Here is a 21,742-nt window from a genome sequence, read left to right on the forward strand (position 1 = left end):
AACTGAGTCATCCATGTCAGAGGTCTACAACCGGGGCAACTTTAAGCCAGGCGGATTTCAACTCTCAGAATTCCCCAGCCAGCAAAGCTTGTTAGGGAATTCTGGGAGTTGACGTTTGCCAGGCTTAAAGTTGCCAAGATTGGAGATCTCTGATCCATGTGACACAAGTTTTACCTTTTTGCAGTGGTTGTTAAGAAAATGCTGAGATCACAAAACAATTGCTGTGTCATTAAGCTAACCAATGTTTCATTATGGACCATTTTTGCTGAAAGTCAGAAGTTAAATGCTTATTTTAGATCAAACACAGTCACATGATTATGGGTTGCTGCAAATGGCCACAAATGCAGTGTGGTTGTCGAGTGCTAGATTTGAGTTCATGTGAGTGGGGAGGGGGCTGCCATCAGAGCTTTGTTACTGGGCCATAAATACCCCCACGGAGCTCCATCGTAACTTTTGAACAGTCGCTAAGCAACCAGTCTAAGTTGAGGACTACCTGTATTTTTAAAATGTCTAAAAATGAACTATAATTTTCTTCAGTGAATTAGTTTTATTAACAGTATGTACATGTTTCAGTTGAACAATAAAGCAGCCATTTGATGAAAGAGCTGTGAAAATTGAATAACTTTAATCCTGATTTTGAGCACTTATCATGGCTCAACCAGAATGAATGTTTCCAGAGACTAGTTTCCAGGCTCTTAGAATTGCCCAGTTTCTGAATAGCCGCTGGACAATTCCTGGGTTAGAAGAGAAAGAGATAAATAATAGTAGCTAGTGTATATAGGCTTGTTTAGGAAAATTTCTGACTTTGGCAAAAATTTGCAGAGAGTGTTGATAGAAAATAAATAGAAGGCTTTTGAGGCCTTCAGAGGTTTGCAGATCATTAGCAAAGAATGCATTTTGATCATAAATAAAGATGATCATATAGTTAAACAGTATGTGGTTACTTTCAAATTAGGTTTGTACCTCTATTTTTATTGCATTTTTTTTCTGTTTTGTAGCCTTTCATGTCTCCTCGATATCCAGGAGGCCCAAGGCCACCTTTAAGGATACCCAATCAGGTAACAGTTTTTTAATCAGTGAAATGCAGGATGCAAAGAAATATTTACCTGGGAAAGGCAAACTTTTACCCATTTTTTTAAAACAGCAGGTCTTAAAAACTGCATTTATGATGTAGATATTTGATATAATTGTATTAGTTTATTGTATTAGGATATCATATCTAAAGATATTACAGCAGGTAAACAAATTTTGTATATAAATTACTGTCTTTAAAATACCGTACATTTAAATTTGATTTTATGGGAAAATAATATACAAAATAAATTGGGATTTGTTGTAAAAGAAGGTAATTTTGGATTCCCATTATTTTAGGATGAAAATATACAGTTTTTAAAAATGAAAATAGATTGTGTGTTTTTTAAAAAGTTGTTTAAGTATGATATTCAAGTAGAAAATTTCTCTGAAAACTTTTTAATAGGCACTAGGAGGTGTTCCAGGAAGTCAGCCATTATTGCCTAGTGGGATGGATCCAACAAGGCAGCAAGGTAAATTATCAATAGAAATATTATCAATAGAAATAGCTAAATAAATAGCTGTTTTATCATCAAACATTTTAATACATTAGAACGGCTTCTAGTATTTTGTAAGAAATACATTCTCATGATCTACATATAAAAGGGAACAATTATTTCTGTTTAAGTAATTCATATTTTATTTATTTATCTAATTCATATAGCCACCTATCTCACTGGATATGAGATGGCGAACCTATGACACGCATGCCCAAAGTGGCATACGGAGCCTGGTCGCTTGGCATGTGTAACGTCACCTGTTTCCCGTGGGTTCCTAGCGTGCATGGGTGCATAATGATCAGCTGGCCTTTTTGCATGAAACTGGTCTTCCGTTTTTCAGCATGAACATGTGCGCTGGCTAGCTGATAGCCGTGTGAGCATGCGCAACAGTAACTGGAAGACTTGCCAACCGGCACGCATGTTCGCGATGAAAACCAAAAGTACATTTTCTGGAGCACACGTGCTCCTTGGGCAGCTCCTCTTCCTGGTCGTGGCCCAGATGAGCCCATGCACAAAGTGCTCCCTTTTCGGCACTCGGTGCCAAAAAGGTTCACCATCACTGCTCTGGGTGATGTACAACTAACAATTAAAACAATGTGCAACCATTAAAAACTTAAAATATTAAACGTGATGATAAATAAAAAGCAGGCTTGCAGAAAACAGCAACAACCATCTCAGCAAAATACAAGCATCTTGCAGCCTCCCATGGGATCCACAAAGTGGCAGGTCCTTCCAAAAGGCTAACAGGGATGGGGATGACTTCACCTCAGGGGGCAATGATGTTTCAAAGAGCAGGAGCCACAGCAGAAAAGACACATCATCAAGTTCTCATTAGACTGAACTCTTTAGCAGATGGGACCCACAAAGTTTGTATTCTTCACCGAATCATGCAAGTTCATAGATTTTCATGTTTGTAAAATGTTATTGATTGTGGGGCGGCAGGATTATCTTAAAGATCCTTTTAACCTAATGAGATTTATTAGCCTTTTTGTTATTAAAGGTTTTAAATAATTTAAAATACATCCTGCTGCTGCACATTATTTAGCTCTTATACAAGATGATATATTTAGTTGACAAAATTCATATTGAACAACTCTTCCATTTATGTTGTGCAGCACTAATATATCTAAATGTGCTTTACTAAAACAAAAAGAAATGCCATCTGTCTGCCTATCACCAATACAAGTTGCAGGGATAAATGCTTTCCCTAAATACTGTTCTCCTATATTTATTAAATTGGCAGTTTAATTAAAATAAAGTTTGTGGGGAGGAAGTCCTATGTTTTTAAGCAAACCCAAATGAGAGGAATGGGAAACATCAACTTTGAAGAGGAATTCTCTTTGAATCTGAATGGAAGAAAAATAACTTGACTGAGTTGTATCTGACACAACTTTTTACAAAATATTTTAACCATAGGAAAGACAAATTTTCACTCTGATTAAAATGCATTTATAATCTGAATCAGTCTGATTAAACAATTAACATTGTATTTTTTGTCATGAATCTTTTAGGTCATCCAAATATGGGAGGACCAATGCAGAGGATGACTCCACCTAGAGGAATGGTCCCACTAGGACCACAGGTATATTGCTTTCATTGTCTTACATATGATCACATTTATCATAATTTCCTATGAGAGAAAGAGAAACAAAGAGATGTATTCTTACAATACACATATTCCACTACTTGAAGTTATTGTACATAATTTCTCTGAAAGATTTGAACAAGGATTAGAACATGCACACAGCTTCTTTTAGTTAGAATCAAAGATAAATTGCTGTTAAAATACAGAGCCTTAAAAATTGTCAGAACTTTATACAGTTTGGTGTTTAAAGCCTGAACATTTAACTTTAATATTGCTTTAGAATGTTACATGATTTTAGAATTATCTGTTATATTTGTTCATGTACGCTTGTAAGCCATCAAGAGCTTATAAATTGATAAATAAATAAAGCTTCTTTACTTATAGAACCCATTTGTATATTAAATTTATTATTGATAAATTGAGAAGAACATACAGAAGCAGTGTGTGTTTGATATTGGGAACAAATTTGACAATACACGTATAATAGAGTTCTGTCAATAACTTACTACATTACATTCTTTGTAAAATATTTTTTAAATGTTTTAATCACATTTAGTTGAAATAAATATGGTTAAAATATACAAATTAATTAAATTAAAGTTGCCTAACATTAAATAAAAAATCAGACTTCCAATATTTATTTGGTTAATATTACATCGCACTGCAATATTATATTACAGATAGTCCTTCAATAAATGCAAAATACTATCTAGAAAGAGAAAAAAACATGAAAGACGTCAAATGGATAATTTTACAGATTTTCCTTTCTAGATCCTTTTGAGGTAGGCCAGGTCAGGAAACAAATGCCATAAATATTACCAGAACTCTTACTATTTCCTTCTCATTCCCTTTCCATGCTAGGCAGGTGTTTACCTAACAGCTGTTGAATACCTTCTTAAGGCTCTATACTTGTTTTAAGTCACATTGGCCAAAATCTTTCTCAGCTTTTCATTTTTAAAAATCTTTTCCCATTCGCCTTGCTCTTAATTTGTGAAGAGGATTAAAATCCAGCCAACAGAATTTAGAACAGCAATTTAAAAATAAACTAGCAAAGCCACAAAATTCTGTAAAAACTTATATTTATAACCTTTTCCCCCAGATTTGTTTTAATCAGATAAAATTGTGATGACTAAAATTTCTAATAAAAATTGTTTTCCTCCAGAAACTGAAATAAGAACTATTTTAGTGGTTTTAGGCAATCTAGTCCAGTGATGGTGAACCTTTTTCTTATAGTGTGCCAAAATTGCATGCATGTGCGCACGACCACTCCCCACACTCCGGAAGCTTTCCTGAAGCCTGGGGAGGGTGAAAACAGCCTCCTCCGGCCCCCAGAGGCCCTCCAGAAACTGATCATTTCTGAACTTCCGGTTGGCTCATTGGGACCTTTTTTCGCCCTCCCCAGGCTTCAAGAAATCCTTCGGAGGCTGGGGAAGGTGAAAACAGGCCCAATGGGCCAACCGGAAGTTTATTCCTGAACTTGGGAACACGTTGGGGCTGTTTTTCACCTTTCCCAGCCTCTGGAGGCTTTCCTGAAGCTTGGGGAGGGCGAAATATGGCCTCCCCCAGCACTCCGGAAGGGCAAAAAAATCAGCTGGCATGCCAGAGATGATGGCTGGCATGCCAGCAAATATGGCTCCATGTGCCACCTGTGGCACATGTGCCATAGGTTCGCCATCATGGATCTAATCTAATTACAGTTCCCAAAACTAAAATGTATGTACAACGGTCATTAAATTAACCTTATATATTTATTTTAAGGTGACTAAGTTATAATTATGGACAGATCTGTGAAGAGTATCATTTTTCAAATAATTAGTAGAAAATTCAGTTTGTGTTGCTGATGTGATAAATAAAGAGTTAATTTGAAAGTGCATATTTGTATATAAATACAGCACTGCTGGAATATTTAACATTTATGTGTGTTTTCCCTGTTTATTGAACAGTCCATTGCTGTAAAATGCTTTTAAGTAAAAAATATTCTTACATAGTATAAGCACTGATAAAGTTAATAAATCTATTATTGATTACAATACCGTATTCTTACGAACTTAGTTTTAAAAACCACTCAGTCCCTTAATATTGGAATATTGAGTCAGCATTCATGAATGGCAAAACCTGCCCTTCACTGATAATTGTGCTAGCTATTATAAATGGTATAATCTTCATTAATCAATTAAATGTGTTTACTTCCTTTGATAAGATCATAAGGTCAGAAGAAAACGCTAAATAGGTTTTTTTTTAAAAAATCAGAGGGAGTATAGAAATAATAATTGTTTATAAATTGAAAAGTTAAAAACCTAACAATGAATGACACTGGCCGATCCAATTAGCAGATGTGTAGGGAAGTCATTAACCTGCTGTCCTTTTTTTCCCCCCTCCTCTTTGGTTTTGTTTTTTTGTTTTGTGGTAGTCTGACCCTTGGTTATCATTGCAGAACTATGGAGGTGCAATGAGACCCCCACTGAATGCTTTAGGTGGCCCTGGAATGCCAGGAATGAACATGTAAGTAATGTAAATTGCACTAACACACAATAAGGAAGTTGTCTTCGGTAAAAAGTAATAGCAGGGATGTAGGCACATTTAAAATAAAGAGACACTAACATGTGTCGATTAACTGGCAAACAATAATGACAACGTATCAGAATGCCAACAGGAATTTGTTCTTTAACTGTGGAATGGGGAGGATATTTGAAGCCTAAAGATTTCTTGAAATGAACTGGTAGCTTCATGATTTTAGCAACTCAACAATCTTTCAGAAAATACTGGAAAAAGCTCAGGATGTTTTGCAACAGGTCATATTCAAAACATTGAAATAAAACATGTTTGCATACCCACTTTATTTGACATTATGTGAAGCTTCGTTTTAATGCTCAATGCATTAGAAGCTAACAAGTCTTTTTGTACGATTCATAGGATTTTTTTTCATCAGCAGCAAGACATCAGGTGAATATATGTTTAAAATGTCAAAATATATTATTCCTTGGCTTGTTAGGGTTAGGGTCCACCATATATATTGTGAAATACATGTTTCAGTCCCTTTGAGCTTTTAGACACCTATAAACTGAGAACATATTAATCGCTCAAGGTAGATTTAATCCTTCCTTTCTATAATACTAAGAAATAAAAGATGGTCTTATGGCCAAGGTTAATATTTAGACAAGTATTAAAATTGAAGAAATATTTTTCAGAGATTTTCTTAAAATACATTAACTTTGATGGAGGTTGAATTATTTAGTTAAATAATGTGAGATGTATTTCAACCACATAGTGTTCACAAATTTTCTCTTTTTTGGTCCCTTTGAGTCAGTGTTGACTCCTGGTAACTGGACTAATCCCTGCAGTTTTTTGGGCAAGATTTAGGAAGTGGCTTGCCATGCCTGCTTCCTAAGGCTCCGAGAGAATGGTGGGTCACCAAGCTTGTTTCGTGCCTAAAACAGAACTAGAACTTTCCCAGGTTCTAGCCTTGTTCCTTAGCTACCAGAACTGATTATTTCATAACAATGTAGTTGGAACTAATTTTCATTCATGAGCAAGAACTACAAATGATAGCAAAGTTTTCTTTTCATTTTGCAAATAAAGGATTTTATCAATAGTATGATTCATCCAGCAAGAAAATGAAACCTACATGGCATAAGTGAGATAATATATATTTTAGAGTTTTGTCTACGGTTATATAAAGCTCTAATTGATTTTTTAAAATATTTTTAATGTTTTTTTGTTTTGTTTATTAAATGATTTTGAATTTTTACACTGCTTCAGTCATATGACTCTAAGTGGTATAGATTAATATCTTTGAAACAGTGTTATTACACATTCAGTGTAATTAAATAATGTCATAGTAATCCATTGCTTATACTGATGACATCATAATTTAGCAGCAGTGTGACAACACATTTTACTATCTCAAATATCTTATGAACAACTAGGTTTTCAGAAGTTTGCCAAATGTTAAGAGTGAGAGTTCAGATATTAAATCTTAAAGTGGTGTTCCACAGTAGGGTTTTGCAGAGATGTTCACCTCCAAGCCCCCCATCCCACCCCTTTATGAAGAGTGTGCCTTCTCAACAAGCATTCTTGGCAGTCACATATTTGGTGTGCAATATATTATTATTATTTGAAGTAAGTAATTTTGTAGATAATGAGGGTCCAAACTATGTAGTGCTCCAACTTTGTTAACTGGAGATATATTTTGAAAGCAAATACCAGCAATTTGGCTCTACAATATTGGTCTTACGTACTATGCCATATATTTTCACTTAGTATGTGGGCAACTACAATTCTGCAGTTTCTTGATGGTTTTTTAAGGAAAGTCCCATGTAAAATGCATTACAGTAGTCCAGGCATGTGGCAAGGGCACATAACCTTGCCTGTGTCTTATATTCCAGGAATAACTGAAGGAAATGAGGGGAAAGTTGTGGCTAAAGCTTTCACTGCTGTTTCAGCAGAAGCTGAAAATCCAAGAAAACCTCAGTATTACATACCAGCTGTTTCTGGGTAATACAGACTACAAAGAGCTAAAGATGATGGCCTCCAAACCAGCAGTCATTCAGTCTTATTAGAATTAAGTCTGAATCTGTGTTTTCGTTTACCATCTAAATCCTTATAGCTTCAAGTCTTCCACCAAGCTGTGTGTCATACAGTGTAATGATGATGTTTTACCCCAAATGGTCAAGTGGGGAAGAGTCAAACCCTGTGGACACCATTGTCCTAGGTTTGGCAACTTTCCCTCCATATGACTGGAACTATCAGTTCTGGAGGAAATGGAATCACTCTTGAATAGTATCCTCTGATTCCGAATGTTTACTAGTAGTCCAAAAATATGGCATGATTGATGATATTGAAGGTTCTCAGCAAATCCATCAAGACTAATACTATCATGCTCTTCCCATCCATATTTTGATGTAAGAATTACCAGTGTAATTCTTGTCTATTGCCCAGGCGTGAATTTTTACTGAAAAGAGTAAGGTAGTACTTTCTCTAGGTTCCTTTGCAATTGCCATCCTACCACTTTTTCACAGGGATGGAAGGCTAGAAATAGGTTGATGGTCATGCAATATAGTTGTATCTAAAGCAATTAACAAGTGCAATATTTTTGGTCCATTTGTTTAATTTGGTTCTCCATATCTAGTTTTAGGAGGTATGGAGAACAGATTGTGTTTTAGTTTATATTTATGTAGAAATATTGAGCATTTAAGAGGGTTCACAATTATAAGCGCATCTAAGAGCCGAGGTGGCGCAGTGGTTAGGGTGCAGTACTGCAGGCCATTTCAGTTGACTGTTATCTGCAGTTCAGCGGTTCTAATCTCACCGGCTCAAGATTGACTCAGCCTTCCATCCTTCCGAGGTGGGTGAAATGAGGACCCAGACTGTGGGGGCGATATGCTGACTCTGTAAACTGCTTAGAGAGGGCTAAAAGCCCTATGAAGCGGTATATAATTCTAACTGCTATTGCTATTGCTATCTCCAATTCAAAGGTATAACAATAAGATATGGACACTGTAAATAAAGTAATATGTAGTGTATATTTACTGGATTTATAAAGAATATACACCAAGTCATATGTGGTCAAGAAAGATATGGTAGAGAGTGATAATACCTAAAATACTAGATGGATTGATTATTATAGAAATACCTTAGATGATATTTACTTTTTCTTGTAAGAATATTATATAAAATATCTCCATACAATATTTCTAGGCATGTCTGTTGATTGCAGTTATAATACTAATCTGTATAAATTTCTTGTTTTAAATTATAAACGCAATAACAGAATCAATATCAACTGTACTTCATTTTCCTCAGTAATTGCTTTTTTTAAAGAATATCAGTAACAACCTAATGAACTTTGTTTATGCTTATTAAATAGTTTATAGTTAAATAAGTTTTATTGCTTATTTAGACTGAAATTTGATCTTTATTTTAGGGGTCCAGGAGGTGGTAGACCTTGGCCAAACCCTACAAATGCCAATTCTGTGAGTAAACATTTATATGAAGCATTGTCCTGTTAAAAAGAAGTGAAAATAAATTAATCAAAACATGCTTGTTTTATCAGTTTTTTCAGAAAGTAACTGTCTGGTTAATAAACCCAAAAGGTCTTTTTTTATAAGTTGTACTTGGCGTTAGTAAAGATTACTCTTATTTCAGAGGTCTTTAGATAATATGGTAATTTAATTATTTGTGTACCTCATTGTGTACCTAAAATATTAATAATTGCACAATCAGATCAAATTTATTGTTTTGTTTAAAATTGACTTTTTAAAATTATTATTTTTCTATGAAATTCTATATGTAAAGTTAGGGTAAAACTAATTGTAAAAAATGTTCTTTCTACAGGTAGTCCTTGGTTAACGATGGTAATTGGGACCAGAATTTCTGTTGCAAAGCAATGCACCTGTATAGTACAACATTATGTGATTGCATTGCTTAGTGACAGCAGTCCTCATTGCCATCGTTAACTGAATCCCACAAGTAATTAGGCGAGGACCCACCCCGATCCAAGCCATTCCCAGCTTGAACCCTCCTAGCCCCAAGCCTCAGTAAGGTAAGGGACTGCCTCCTCTTGAACTCCCCCACCTGCCTATCTCTACCCCATCTGTACCCTTTTGGCCATCTGCTTAACTGCCACCACCAGCTGCACCCACCACTCAGTCATGTGTACTAGTACTGTACTGGTTAAGCCCTTCTTTTGCGCTGTCTTGTTTCATGCTGGTGCAGCCGGAGCTTCTCTTACACTTTCATTCATACTCTTTGTGCATCACTCAGTTTTCACTAGCACACAAAAGATGGTCCCAGCTGTAGCAGTGCAAAAGAAGGAGCTAGCTGGAAGATGTTAGTGCATGAATAGAAACCTTGAGCAGGCCTGAGAAAAGTCCCAGATGCAGCAAAAAAGGCGGGATAAAATGGCCAATTCAGTAGTGGCACCCAGCAGGTAGGCAAGTGGCATAAAATCAGTTGTAAATGCAAGTGAGCCTTAGTGGGCTTGAACTTTGTTCATCTGACCACAGGGGTGTTTAGGGAACTGGTCATACATCCCTTTGTTCAATGATGTCATGACTTTAACAGTTAGCGGACGAATAGACTTTAAGTGAGGACTACCTGTAATTTCATATGACTGATTTTTCTTTGATAGTACCATTCCCTTTCTTAATACGATTAATTATTGAAAAACTGGGTATATTCTTTCTTTTCTGTAAAAACTAACTGTAAAATAATAAAATAATATTTATAAAAACCTTGTTACTCTATAAGAATAGCCTATTTTTGTTGTCTTTCTATTTTTCAGATACCGTACTCTTCTGCTTCACCTGGGAATTATGTAGTGAGTATGTGTGTACATTTATGTGTGCCGTGCTTATCAGCGTGCATACATCATTCTGTTCAGTTTAAAATATAGATGTTCAATTGCTGAGACAAAAGCACAAAAACATCAGTTATGTCTGCCATTTATTTCTAGTACAGTGGAAACGCTACTCAAATGCTTGAAACTCGTCGAATTTGATACTTGATGTATTTTGATGCAAATATTTTGTCCTGATACTCATTGTTTGTTTGGTACTCAATGCACAAACTAGAATTTACTCATGTCAGTTACCTCATGACTAATACATTATTCTGTATAGGAAAATTTTATTTGGTATTAATTGCACCTCCCAGAACCAATTAACAATGAGTACTAAGTTACCACTGTATGTTGATTGTTATGAGCAGAACAGTTAATTAGATGGAGGACTATTACAAAGTGAAAGAACCATGTTGGTTTCTTAGTCTACCACACCCAGGAATACCTCATTTTCTTGCCAAAGGAAATAGAAATAACTGTGAGAAGAGCACATTACTTTTTTAATACTTGCTTTGGTTAAAAACCAAAATTGCTATGTGCTGAGCAGGAAAAAGCAGAAGTTCAAAAATGTAGGCTCAATTATATAAAAGGTTAAAAAAGGTTATAAAAAACAATATAAATAGAAAAATAGAGCAGACTTCAAGGTAAAGGGTTAATAGGAAAGGTATATATTTAAAATTGGAGCGGGATGATAAAGAGAAATGCTGGTAAAGTTATTTCGAAAGAATGTTGTTAGATTTTATGGAAGATCAGAGCTAACTAGAGAGAAAAGTACCCATGGGCTGAAGCCTCAAGTCTTTCCCATCAGAATATGCTTATTTATCTCTCTATTCAGTCATCCATCCAACCCCTGCTTATCCAAGCCAGTTTTGCAACTTTCATTGATTGTGTAAGTTGACAAGTTTTCTCATGAGGAAAATACTACACAGGTCAATTCCACCTGAATCAGATTAAGGAACAACTATGAATTTGAGATGATCTGGTGGTAAAATATATATCAGCTGAATAATTGCATTTTTCTGGGCTATTTGGGTTTTCTTGCTGAAAAAAGTAAATCTTTGAGTGACATTATACTTACAGGTTACCATTTGGAAAATGCAATGATAAATGATGAACATATAGAAAAGTGGGTGCGGGTGTGCAGGTATGTGCAAGTTACTGATTTCCCTTTCTTTTTTTAAGGGTCCACCGGGAGGTGGAGGACCACCTGGAACACCCATCATGCCTAGTCCAGCAGGTAGATAACTTTAATGGGGAAATGAAATGGGAATGTTTTACACATCAATAGTTTAATTTTCCCAGTAATAAACTTAAATTGTTATGGCTTCTTGTATCACAGGGAATAGCAACATTTTACTACATAAATCTTCACAAATATTTTCAAATATAATGTGAAATTAACCTACATTATTGCTTTTGTTAATTACCATGTTTCCCTAAAAATGGCATTAATGCAAAGTTATGAAATAATGTGTAATTTCCTTGATCTTGTCTACATTTTCAGAATGCCTTATTATAGTTTTCCTCACTCTGGGACTATTTCCCTCAAACATAATAATATAAAAGAAACATGTTGGCAATATTTTGCTACTTTTATTTATTGGGGGGGTGGATGATTAATCTGAATTTAAAATAATTCCCTGAAAAGAAAGGTGTACTTACAAAAGCTGATTTGGCTTCAAGTAGTTTTGACTCCTGGCAAGTACCTGGACTAGTTCTTGCAGTTTTCTTGGCAAGATTTCAGACGTACCATTTCCTCTTTCCTAGGGCAGAGAGAGCATGACTGCCCAAAGTTACCCTTTTGGCTTTGCACCTAAGGTGGTATTAGAACACATAGTCTCCTGGTTCTTAGCATGGTGCCTTAATCCTTATCCAAAATTGGCTCCCTTCATAGTCTTATCTAACCTAAAATGACATTATTCAAATTACATTATTTGGAAATAAAACTAGGGGGTCTTTTTGTTTCTCTTTTTCAGATAAGTATTTGTCTCATTTTCTGGTTTTGGCACAAAAAATATAGATGAATTTCTTTTTTAATAGTTAAAGTATATATTTAAAAGCTTGAATATGAGTTAATACACTGATACTTTACCAAACGAAACTTTAAAAACTCATCCTAGATTCTTATTGTTGCTCTGCTCCATTTTGTATTTAAATAAAATGCATACATGTATTATCTACAATCCAATAAGGACCTCTGTGCCATTAATCCAACAAATTCTGTTACTTAACGGAATACAGGTAGTCCTCAATTTACAACCACAATTAAGCCCAACATTTCTATTGTTAAGTGAGACATTTGTTAAGTGAGTTTTACCCCATTTTACGACTTACCTTGCCACAGTTGTTAAGTGGATCACTGCAGTTGATAAGTTAGTAATACAGTTGTTAAGTGAATCTGCTTCTCCGTTGACTTTACTTGTCAGAAGGTCACATGGTGATCACATGACCTTGGGACACAGCAACGGTCATAAATATGAAGCAGTTACCAGTCTTCTGAATTTTGATCACATGATCATGGGGATGCTTCAAAAGTTGTAACATTTTCCAGTGTCATTGTAACTTTGAACGATCACTAAATGAACTGTTGTAAGTCGAGGACTACCTGTACTTCATATCCATTTTGAAAGTCCAAATCTTACCTCACAATGTCATTGCTCTTTACTAAGCAAAGTAAAGTACTTAATTATGACTCATTAGGAAAATCTTTGTGCTCTTTCACTCAGTGATCTGGATTCTAATCTATCGTTATTACTTTGTAATAAATGTCTGTTATTGGTGGCTGTAAATCTTGTGAAGTATGTTATACTTGATTTATACAATGTTATTAATCAGTTGTAAAGCAGTACTGGAATGTCTTTTGTTAAAAATAATAGTTAATTGTTTTCATTGATTTCATTGAAAGTACTTGGCATTTTTGTTTTCAGATTCAACCAACTCTGGAGATAACATGTACACTTTAATGAATGCAGTACCTCCTGGAGCCAACAGACCTAATGTAAATAACCAGAATAAATACATATGTTTGAATTTATGCCTGACTCCCTAAATCCAAAATTTTAATAATTGCACGTTCTTATCTATCTATCTATCTATCTATCTATCTATCTATCTATCTATCTATCTATCTATCTATCTATCATCTATCTTTCTTGGACATTTTCTTAACCTCTTTCTTTATTATGTCCTGTGAGTTGCATTTCTCTTTGTTACAAATTATTTATTAACATTTTTTGGAGTATGATGCATTTGCCCTTTTTGCAGTTTCCAATGGGACCAGGGTCAGATGGTCCAATGGGTGCATTAAGTGGAATGGATTCACATCATATGAATGGATCGCTAGGTAAGAATATAATTTGCCTTTTTAAATCCTGTGCTAGGTAATGTATCAAATTTAAAAAATATATCATTTTGAACTGTTTCATTGCTTTCTCGAATTACAAATAAAGATGAGTTCCTTAAATAAAAATAAAGTCAGATGATCGTGAAAGGGACGCTTTTTAAATTATAGATGTTATTCTCTATGCTTTGTATGTTATGTTTTGCATATATTGAGAAAGGAGGAAGTTGATGTGTTTTTGTGTTTTTCCTCATCCTGTTGGCTTCAACAGCCATCAACTATGGTAACCTTGTAGGCCTGGATATTTGGGATGCTGTAGGTGATGGTTCTGCAGGCAATTCCAATCAATGTTCTTAAAAAAGAGATTCAGCCTGGGCCAGTCAAGTGTGTGATGCTCCAGGGCTTGACCCTTTTTTTCTCCTTATTTAACATCAACATCAAAATCAAATTGCTGAGAAAGATCTGTTGGTTTGGTGTGCAGTGTATTTGATATGCTAGTGATACTTAGCTTTATATCTGAAACCCAGACCATACAGGAGATGCTGTGTAAATCCTTACCAGTGCTTGGAAGCTAAGAGAGATTGAATGGGGCAAAATAGCTGAGGTTGAGTTAGTACTCGTACAAAAACACATTTGTTCTATGGAAATTTCATTTGTTGCACTCTAGTGGAAAGAGCCAGTGTGTAGTGTAGGTTCTTTTGGAGTCATGGCTTCTGCTAGGTAGAAACTATAAAGCAGGGGTCTCAAATGCAAGGCCCATGGGCTGGATCTGGCCTGCGGGGTGCTTAGATCTGGTCCATGGGGCTGCCCTGGAATCAGCGAAGGATAGGCCCACAGTGCCTCTGCCAGTGAAATTGGAGCTTGGGTCTGGCTTTATTTTGAAGACAGAAGGCTACAGGAAGCCATCACAATTGAAAATGGAGTTATTGATGTCGAGCTGGCCATGCCTCCCTTCTAAGGTCAAACATAACCCTGATGTGGCCCTCAATGAAATTGAGTTTGATACTCATGAGAGCTGCTTTGGTTGGCAATAGATTTCAGTTCATTGATCCTTAGTTTACCACCTTCTTTGGCAAGAATCTAAATAGGCTGGCCAGAAAGCTGCAGCTCCCCATCGTGAAAGTGATCAGGAGATTGGAAAAGCAGAAAATGGCTTTCTCAGCAGGAGCCATCTTACTTTGGAATAGTTCATTGTGTTAAGTCAGGCTAACTTCCATCCTTTTATCCATCAGCCATCCTCTTCCACAGAGCTTTTAAGAATTGAGTTTAAGTGGAAGCATGCAGCAGCCTTTTAAAAATACTTAATGATTTAGCATTTATAATTTTTATGGATATGTTTAATGGAACTATTATAAGATCTCCTGATTTCTTTGAGTAGGCAGCATATAAATAATTGTAATAGCAGACATGCTAACATCAATGGAAAGAGCATATAAACATTATTTGAACAATACTATTTGAAATAGCATTATCAGTGCAAGCGCAAAATGAAATAAAATTATAAAATGCCTATTCTTTATGTAATTTTGGGATTACATAGAGCATTATTCCTTATTCTTGCAACCTCTTAGGTTAGGATTTCTAAAAATATATTTATTTCAATTATTCAGAAAGCAATCTGAAAAAGAACTGGGCTCTCAGACATGTGAACATGTGAGACCTCTAAATCTAAAATCATCAATGCAATATGTTTTAAGATTTAACTGAATGCATTTGTTTAAATTGAATTAATTAAACCGAGGATTCTTTTTTAATTTAAGGCTCAGGAGATATGGACAGTATCTCCAAAGTAAGTATACGTTTTATTTTTAACATTGCTTTTCCTCTAAACAAAAAAACTAAGATAATCTGTTTTAAAATGAAAATGGTTATGCTGATTTTTGAAGATATCCCAGTTTTCCTAACAACAGAAATCTGAATATGTACATTGTTTCTATCTGTGGTTCACGGACTAAAACCTAATTTTCATTAAAGTGGCTGAGTTGTACTGCTACATTTGTGTCTCAAACCATAGAAATGTAGATATGAGACTGGTTTTAAAAACAGGTATAAATTAAAATACTCACATTTTGCCAAGTGGTTTTCCTCGACTTACAAGGGTTTCCTCTTTAAACTATGAGAGACTCTAGCTACAGTTTGTTCTTTTCTTCTTAAAGTTCATAGTTGATCTTTTCAAAGACAATTGCTGCATACATATTCATTACCTTATTCCCTTCCAGGAAAATGGCACAATGCGGAACAGAAGTAAGGGATAGTCAAAGAAATTAAAAGCATAATATAAAAAGAAGAAAACTGTTAAAATTAGTTTTAGGCCTAAACTCTTCACTATACTTCTTGGATATGTCATCCTTACTTCCCGCACATCCATATACAGTTCCATTATCACAACATTGTGTATTCAGTCAATTATACTACATTCCTGCATTGAAAAGTACATATTCCTGTACCCAGCCAAACATCTTTGCTATCACCACAGGCCAAGGGTGGGTTCTGGATTCTTTTACCACCAGTTCGCTTAGGGATGTGCTTGGGGTGCACATGTGCAGAAACAAAAAACAAGATGAACTGGTTCGGGGGGATGGGCAGCCGAGTTACTATCTACTCGGCCGAACTGGTAGGAACCTACCTCTATCACAGGCATTCCTTGCACATTTATTTACAATTAAAGAAGCAAGGGGACACTCTTACTCCCTGCTCAGTGTTGAACTAGGTATTAAGCATTCAATTTATTTTCACAAATGCCTTACTTCCTTTATATACTGCTCTTATCATTTTCAGCAATCAACATCCAATCAATATTTATGAAAAACATTTCATAATTTAAGCATATTTACTTTATAACATTCTTTAAATCAACAAACAGAGTGAAATTTCTTTCTCACATTCATACATTCTCAATGACTTGCTGAAAAGCAAAAATCTGGGCTGTAAACCACTCTTCTCATAATAAAACCACACAGTTCTTAACAGATTTGTTCATTATCACCTCTTTAAATCCAAATTCTGCCATATGCTTCTCCAGGCACACTTAAACAAATCCCCCATAGTTTTTGCATCAGTTCCTGCTATCTTTTCTTTTATGTAATGAAATAATAATGATGTGATAGTCAACAAGTCACACAGCCACTCCATGAGGAAGCCATATCCATGTTTTAACACTTCTCCAGTTAACCATCTATACCTGCAGCTGTAGCATTTTTTAGTATCCTTATGGCATGTATAAATTCATTTTAATACATTTTGTCTTCGAGATCACTGTTATTTTAATTCTATTCATTGTTACATATTTCTTGTTAGTCTTCTTTACAGAATTCCAAAACAACGTTAACATCTGTTAACATTTCCACTATTCATCTCAAACCACTCCAGCTCTCTTTGTCTCTGTACTTAAAACTTCCCTTTTTTCTATTTCTCTTTTTCTCATTCTCATTTCATGCAGCATTCTCAAGTGCATTTTTCTCATCCAGACATCCTCTTTTCAACCATAATTCCACACATATCTGTGACATGCTGTAATATAATCATGCTTACCCTGGTTTCCATATTCTCTCTGATACCATTTTCTTCCCATCATTCTCTTGGGAAATTAATCTGTCTTCTAATGTTTTTTACATACTGGCTCCTCCTTTCCATTCTTGTATTCATTTTTACTTTTATTTTCATTCCTTTCGCATTTTTAACTCAACTATCATTTTCTTCCAAAGTCTATTCTTGATACAATGAATAATCTGTCCCACATTCAAAACTTTTCACCATCCTTGAATTCTTCCCTAATCATAAACAATCCAATCAATTAACCTCTAAGATTCGCTTATTTCCCTATTGTACATATTAGAAGACTTGCTTAAATGATAGATTTGAAAGAAACAAGTTTTCCCCCCAAAGCAGTGACCAAACAGTCACCATTCTCTTTTTGATAATAGCACAACCACTTTTGCTGAATTCTCTGATCTTGATTCCACCCAACATTTCAAAATAAGTATTTATGGGGGGGGGGCATTCTTACTACTTGCTCTTAAGTTAAGGAAGTTAAAATTAAGAAAGAAAAAAGACAAGGCATTTAATGTAAGGTGCTACAGGTAGGAGGGACCATAATTTCATTATGAAACCCAAGATACAATCGTGCCTGCTAATTATGCAAAATCATCACCTGAGCAATGAGTGTGCTCAGTTGAAGTCTTCAGGGGGACTCACCCAAAATAATGTATGTCTAACTTAAATACAAATATGCATCTAAAATCATCATAGTTGGACAGCCTTAAAAATGTAAATAAAATCCTGTTTCCCGTTCTGTCCCAACACAATCTTCAGAAAAAGAAAGATAAATTGAAAACAGCTATACAGGATTGAATTTTTTTTCCAGAACTATTGAATACAACTTTTGCAATCTCTGACCAATCAGTTAAGAGATGCTGGATAGGTTTCATGTAATCTCTGCACATCTGTCAGCATTTCAATGCTAAAAGGAATGAAAATGTCATGGTTGGCTTCACAACAGTTCTTAGGTTTGTTACTTCTTGTGCTATGTAGTGGGGCCCTAAATCATCAGCCCTGCCCATGACTTAATAATTTTTGCTAAGGTTATAATATGGACATGAAACTGGGTTTATGTTGTGTGTGCGTGTGTGTGTGTATATATACACGTACGTACAAGAGGAACCCTTTCCCACTCAGTATATTTATACAATCTGGCAAATGTAAAATAATCCCTATTGGATTTGTATTTCTCTCACCTTTGAGAATGAGGGCATTGTACTTGTGGGTGAAAGAAAAGTATCTTTCATGGGATACTTTTAAAAAGTTTCATATGGTTTATGCTTTTGATTTTCTTGCTTTGTTTTCCAAATAGAATTCTCCAAGTAATATGAGTATGAGCAATCAGCCTGGGACCCCTCGAGATGATGGTGAAATGGGGGGTAACTTTCTAAATCCTTTTCAGAGTGAAAGTGTAAGTACTTTATTTTTGATTCTGGTTGTTTTGCTGGCATACAGCTCTACCTCATCATTTTAGGTGTTGCCATGTATAATAATACTTATGAATTCCTGTACCGTAATAGATTATGGGCTGTATATTTAATGTGGAAAGAAATCAAGTTATGAACACTTCTTTTGATATATGTTAAGCTTGTTTTGCAGTTCCCATTACTATTGTCTATAGTATTGCTAGGAATGATACATACATGATACATTTGCTTCATATGCTGATCACAGTAAGACAACCCTGAACATATTTATTAGCATCACAGAATGATGGAAGTAGGAGAAGTCACAAAGATCTATAGTGGGCAAGAAAACCAATTAAATGATCTTTTTGAGGTACCTGTCCAGCCTCTTTTTAAAAAACTTCCGCAACCTTCTTAAATAACTTTTGTACAGTATTTATGGCCCAGTAGGTTTGTCCTTATTTTTAAATAAAAAATTAGGTATACAGTACTGTAAAACATGTGAATGAGTGCTACAAGATTTACTTCTCAGTAAATGGACATAAAGTTTTTATAAATTGTTATTTGAATTATCTAATTATTATGGTTTTATTGCCTTATATGTTGAAAGCCACCACTCACCTGTGGCAAGATGGGCAGCAAATAAATTTAATGAATAAATAAAATATAAATTTAGTTTCAGTTTAATGTAAAGAAGAATAAATATATGTTCAAGGAATTGTATAACATCTAGATTTAAGCTTAAGTTTAGGTGTTAACTGAAAAAATATAATTAAGCATTTTAAAAAAATAGAGGAATGATAGGGCAATTGCATATAAATTTTGAAAAAATAACATTACCTAATATGACTATTGTAGTAGACATTGTAATGTTGTTTAATATTATCTCTCACACTTTTTTGTTCATATATGTAAGTGTCTGTATTTGTGTGTATGAAGTGTGAAAGACGGAATCAAAAGTGTGTTTTCATTCAGCATGAGGATATGTTGCATATATTTCTGCATTCAAAGCTAATTCTGATGTTTCAACAAATTTGAACCTTTAGCAAGGATGATAGTGCCCCAAAAGTATGCAATAGTGATAAATTTCCCCCATTTCTTCTATTATTAATAAACAAAAATAAAAACTATAACAGTGACAATGTAAGGAAAAATGTTTGGTTTTTGCCTATGTTGTCACTTGTATTATTATTTTGTTAACAAAAATAAAAAGTATTTTATTCTTTTGTTATAAAAAGTGTTATAAAAAGCACTAATTTCAATTTTGCTAGATAGAAATTGATATAATTTCACAGAACAATAATTGTAGTAATAATTTTACATTCAGTTACTTTACTCCTATTGAATGTATTCTGTTAATTTACATTTCATCTTAAGATCTTACTGACTCAGGAGAACTAGTATGAAAGATGTTTTGTTTGAAATGTAGCTCTTTCTTAAAAGAGATTCTTATTTTCTCAATATATTGAACTAATTGATAGCCCCACAACTTCTTCCACAAAACATTTAGCCAACATTGGTTTAAATATTCTGCACAATATTTCCTGAGTTGATCCTTTGGATACATTTAAAAGAACAACTGAGATATATATTTCCATGTTGTAGATTAGAACAAATTTATCAGAAAAAGAATCAGAAATGTATATGGCATAATAAGGAGCAGAACCAAACTATAATAAATGATATATTTCATGTTAAATTATGTCTTGCCTGTGGATCCAATTATTGTATGGAAAGGGCTAGGGTGTAGTTTCCAAAAAATGAAATGGAAATAATATTCTGAGCAATAGTTTTTAGAATTAACTTGTTTAGGCCAACTAGTGTTTATTAAGAAAAAATAGCCAATGCTTATTTTATGACTCTTTAAAATATCATTTTAAGAGTTATTTATTTGATTCATATTTAATTCTAAATAAAATGCTTGTCCATCAACCTATCAACAATTTTGTTCTAAATGAAATTAAATATTAAAACTAGCAACTTGCTACAGATAGATCTGACCTTAGTATTTGCATTAGGATGTTCAAAAATTTCTTGAACTAAAACCAAAGAGTAATATTCTACTAGAATAATGAGATATAAATCAACGTGTAGTTTATAATTTTTTTTATTCTTAACATGTTTTCATGTATATAAAATAATTTTATATTTATTTCACTTCCAGTAAATATATATTTAATATAAATTAACAGTGAAAAAACACTTAATACAAAATTATATACAATGGTAATAACTTGGATTTAAGGTTTATCATTCCAGATTAGATAAAACTGGCTTTATAATAAAAAAAAATCAGATTTTCATCCTGTGTAATTAATAAATATTTCCTCCTTACCATGAAATTATTATTCACTTTTAGTAGAACTTCTTCAATTCAAGAAAATGCATACAATTTAATGCAATCATATTTTAATCACTTTGTATAAAGTATTACTGTTTCTGCTGGTCTGTGACTGTAATAAAATTGATTGAAATTATTGCTGTTGTTCTGGTACAATGTGATTTTCATATTGCCAGTTAAACAGAACTAGGAGAGGAAAAAAACTCTTTACATTTGTACTTTGCTGCAGCTTTCTATGACTAGCTCTTCAATCAGATCTTGATATTAATCTAACTGAAGTATCTCACTCTGAAACAGTATCACAAGTTTTTTTAACATAGTAATATAATCATAAAAATATTGTAATAGTTGATGACGTGGAAGGAAGAATTTAAAGTATTGACATCAGCAAATTCTATGTAACTGTAATGTAAGGGTACACTGGATGAGGCATTTCAGTAACTTAGTCAAGAAATTATCAGTAACTCTTAAACCATTTCAGTCGTCAAGACATAGCAGGGGACTTGGTGGTCCCATTCCCCCTGCTCGCCATTGATATGTGAGCCCAATAGTTTATTAGGTTGAAATCTTGTGCAATTTGATGATCTTAGGAAATGTTACAATTTTTAATATTGTAGTGGAGG

The 21,742-nt window shown here is 34.3% G+C and overlaps 1 protein-coding gene across 4 annotated transcripts in view; it reads left to right on the forward strand.

The window, feature by feature from the left end:
- Positions 1–21,742, forward strand: part of SSBP2 (single stranded DNA binding protein 2) — a 127,147-nt gene that overhangs the window by 102,252 nt on the left and 3,153 nt on the right. For 2 of the 4 annotated variants that reach the window (XM_032213424.1, XM_032213426.1), the window contains 11 exons: positions 999–1,058; positions 1,478–1,544; positions 3,083–3,153; positions 5,567–5,658; positions 9,080–9,128; positions 10,439–10,474; positions 11,678–11,732; positions 13,423–13,493; positions 13,760–13,838; positions 15,596–15,624; positions 18,685–18,783. In XM_032213424.1, coding sequence (XP_032069315.1) covers positions 999–1,058; positions 1,478–1,544; positions 3,083–3,153; positions 5,567–5,658; positions 9,080–9,128; positions 10,439–10,474; positions 11,678–11,732; positions 13,423–13,493; positions 13,760–13,838; positions 15,596–15,624; positions 18,685–18,783 — 708 coding nt within the window. The remainder of the gene's footprint in view (positions 1–998; positions 1,059–1,477; positions 1,545–3,082; positions 3,154–5,566; positions 5,659–9,079; positions 9,129–10,438; positions 10,475–11,677; positions 11,733–13,422; positions 13,494–13,759; positions 13,839–15,595; positions 15,625–18,684; positions 18,784–21,742) is intronic. The other 2 variants (XM_032213425.1, XM_032213427.1) reach the window with 1 other exon arrangement.

Source organism: Thamnophis elegans, chromosome 3 (assembly GCF_009769535.1).
Source record: "Thamnophis elegans isolate rThaEle1 chromosome 3, rThaEle1.pri, whole genome shotgun sequence".
Lineage (NCBI taxonomy): Eukaryota > Metazoa > Chordata > Lepidosauria > Squamata > Colubridae > Thamnophis > Thamnophis elegans.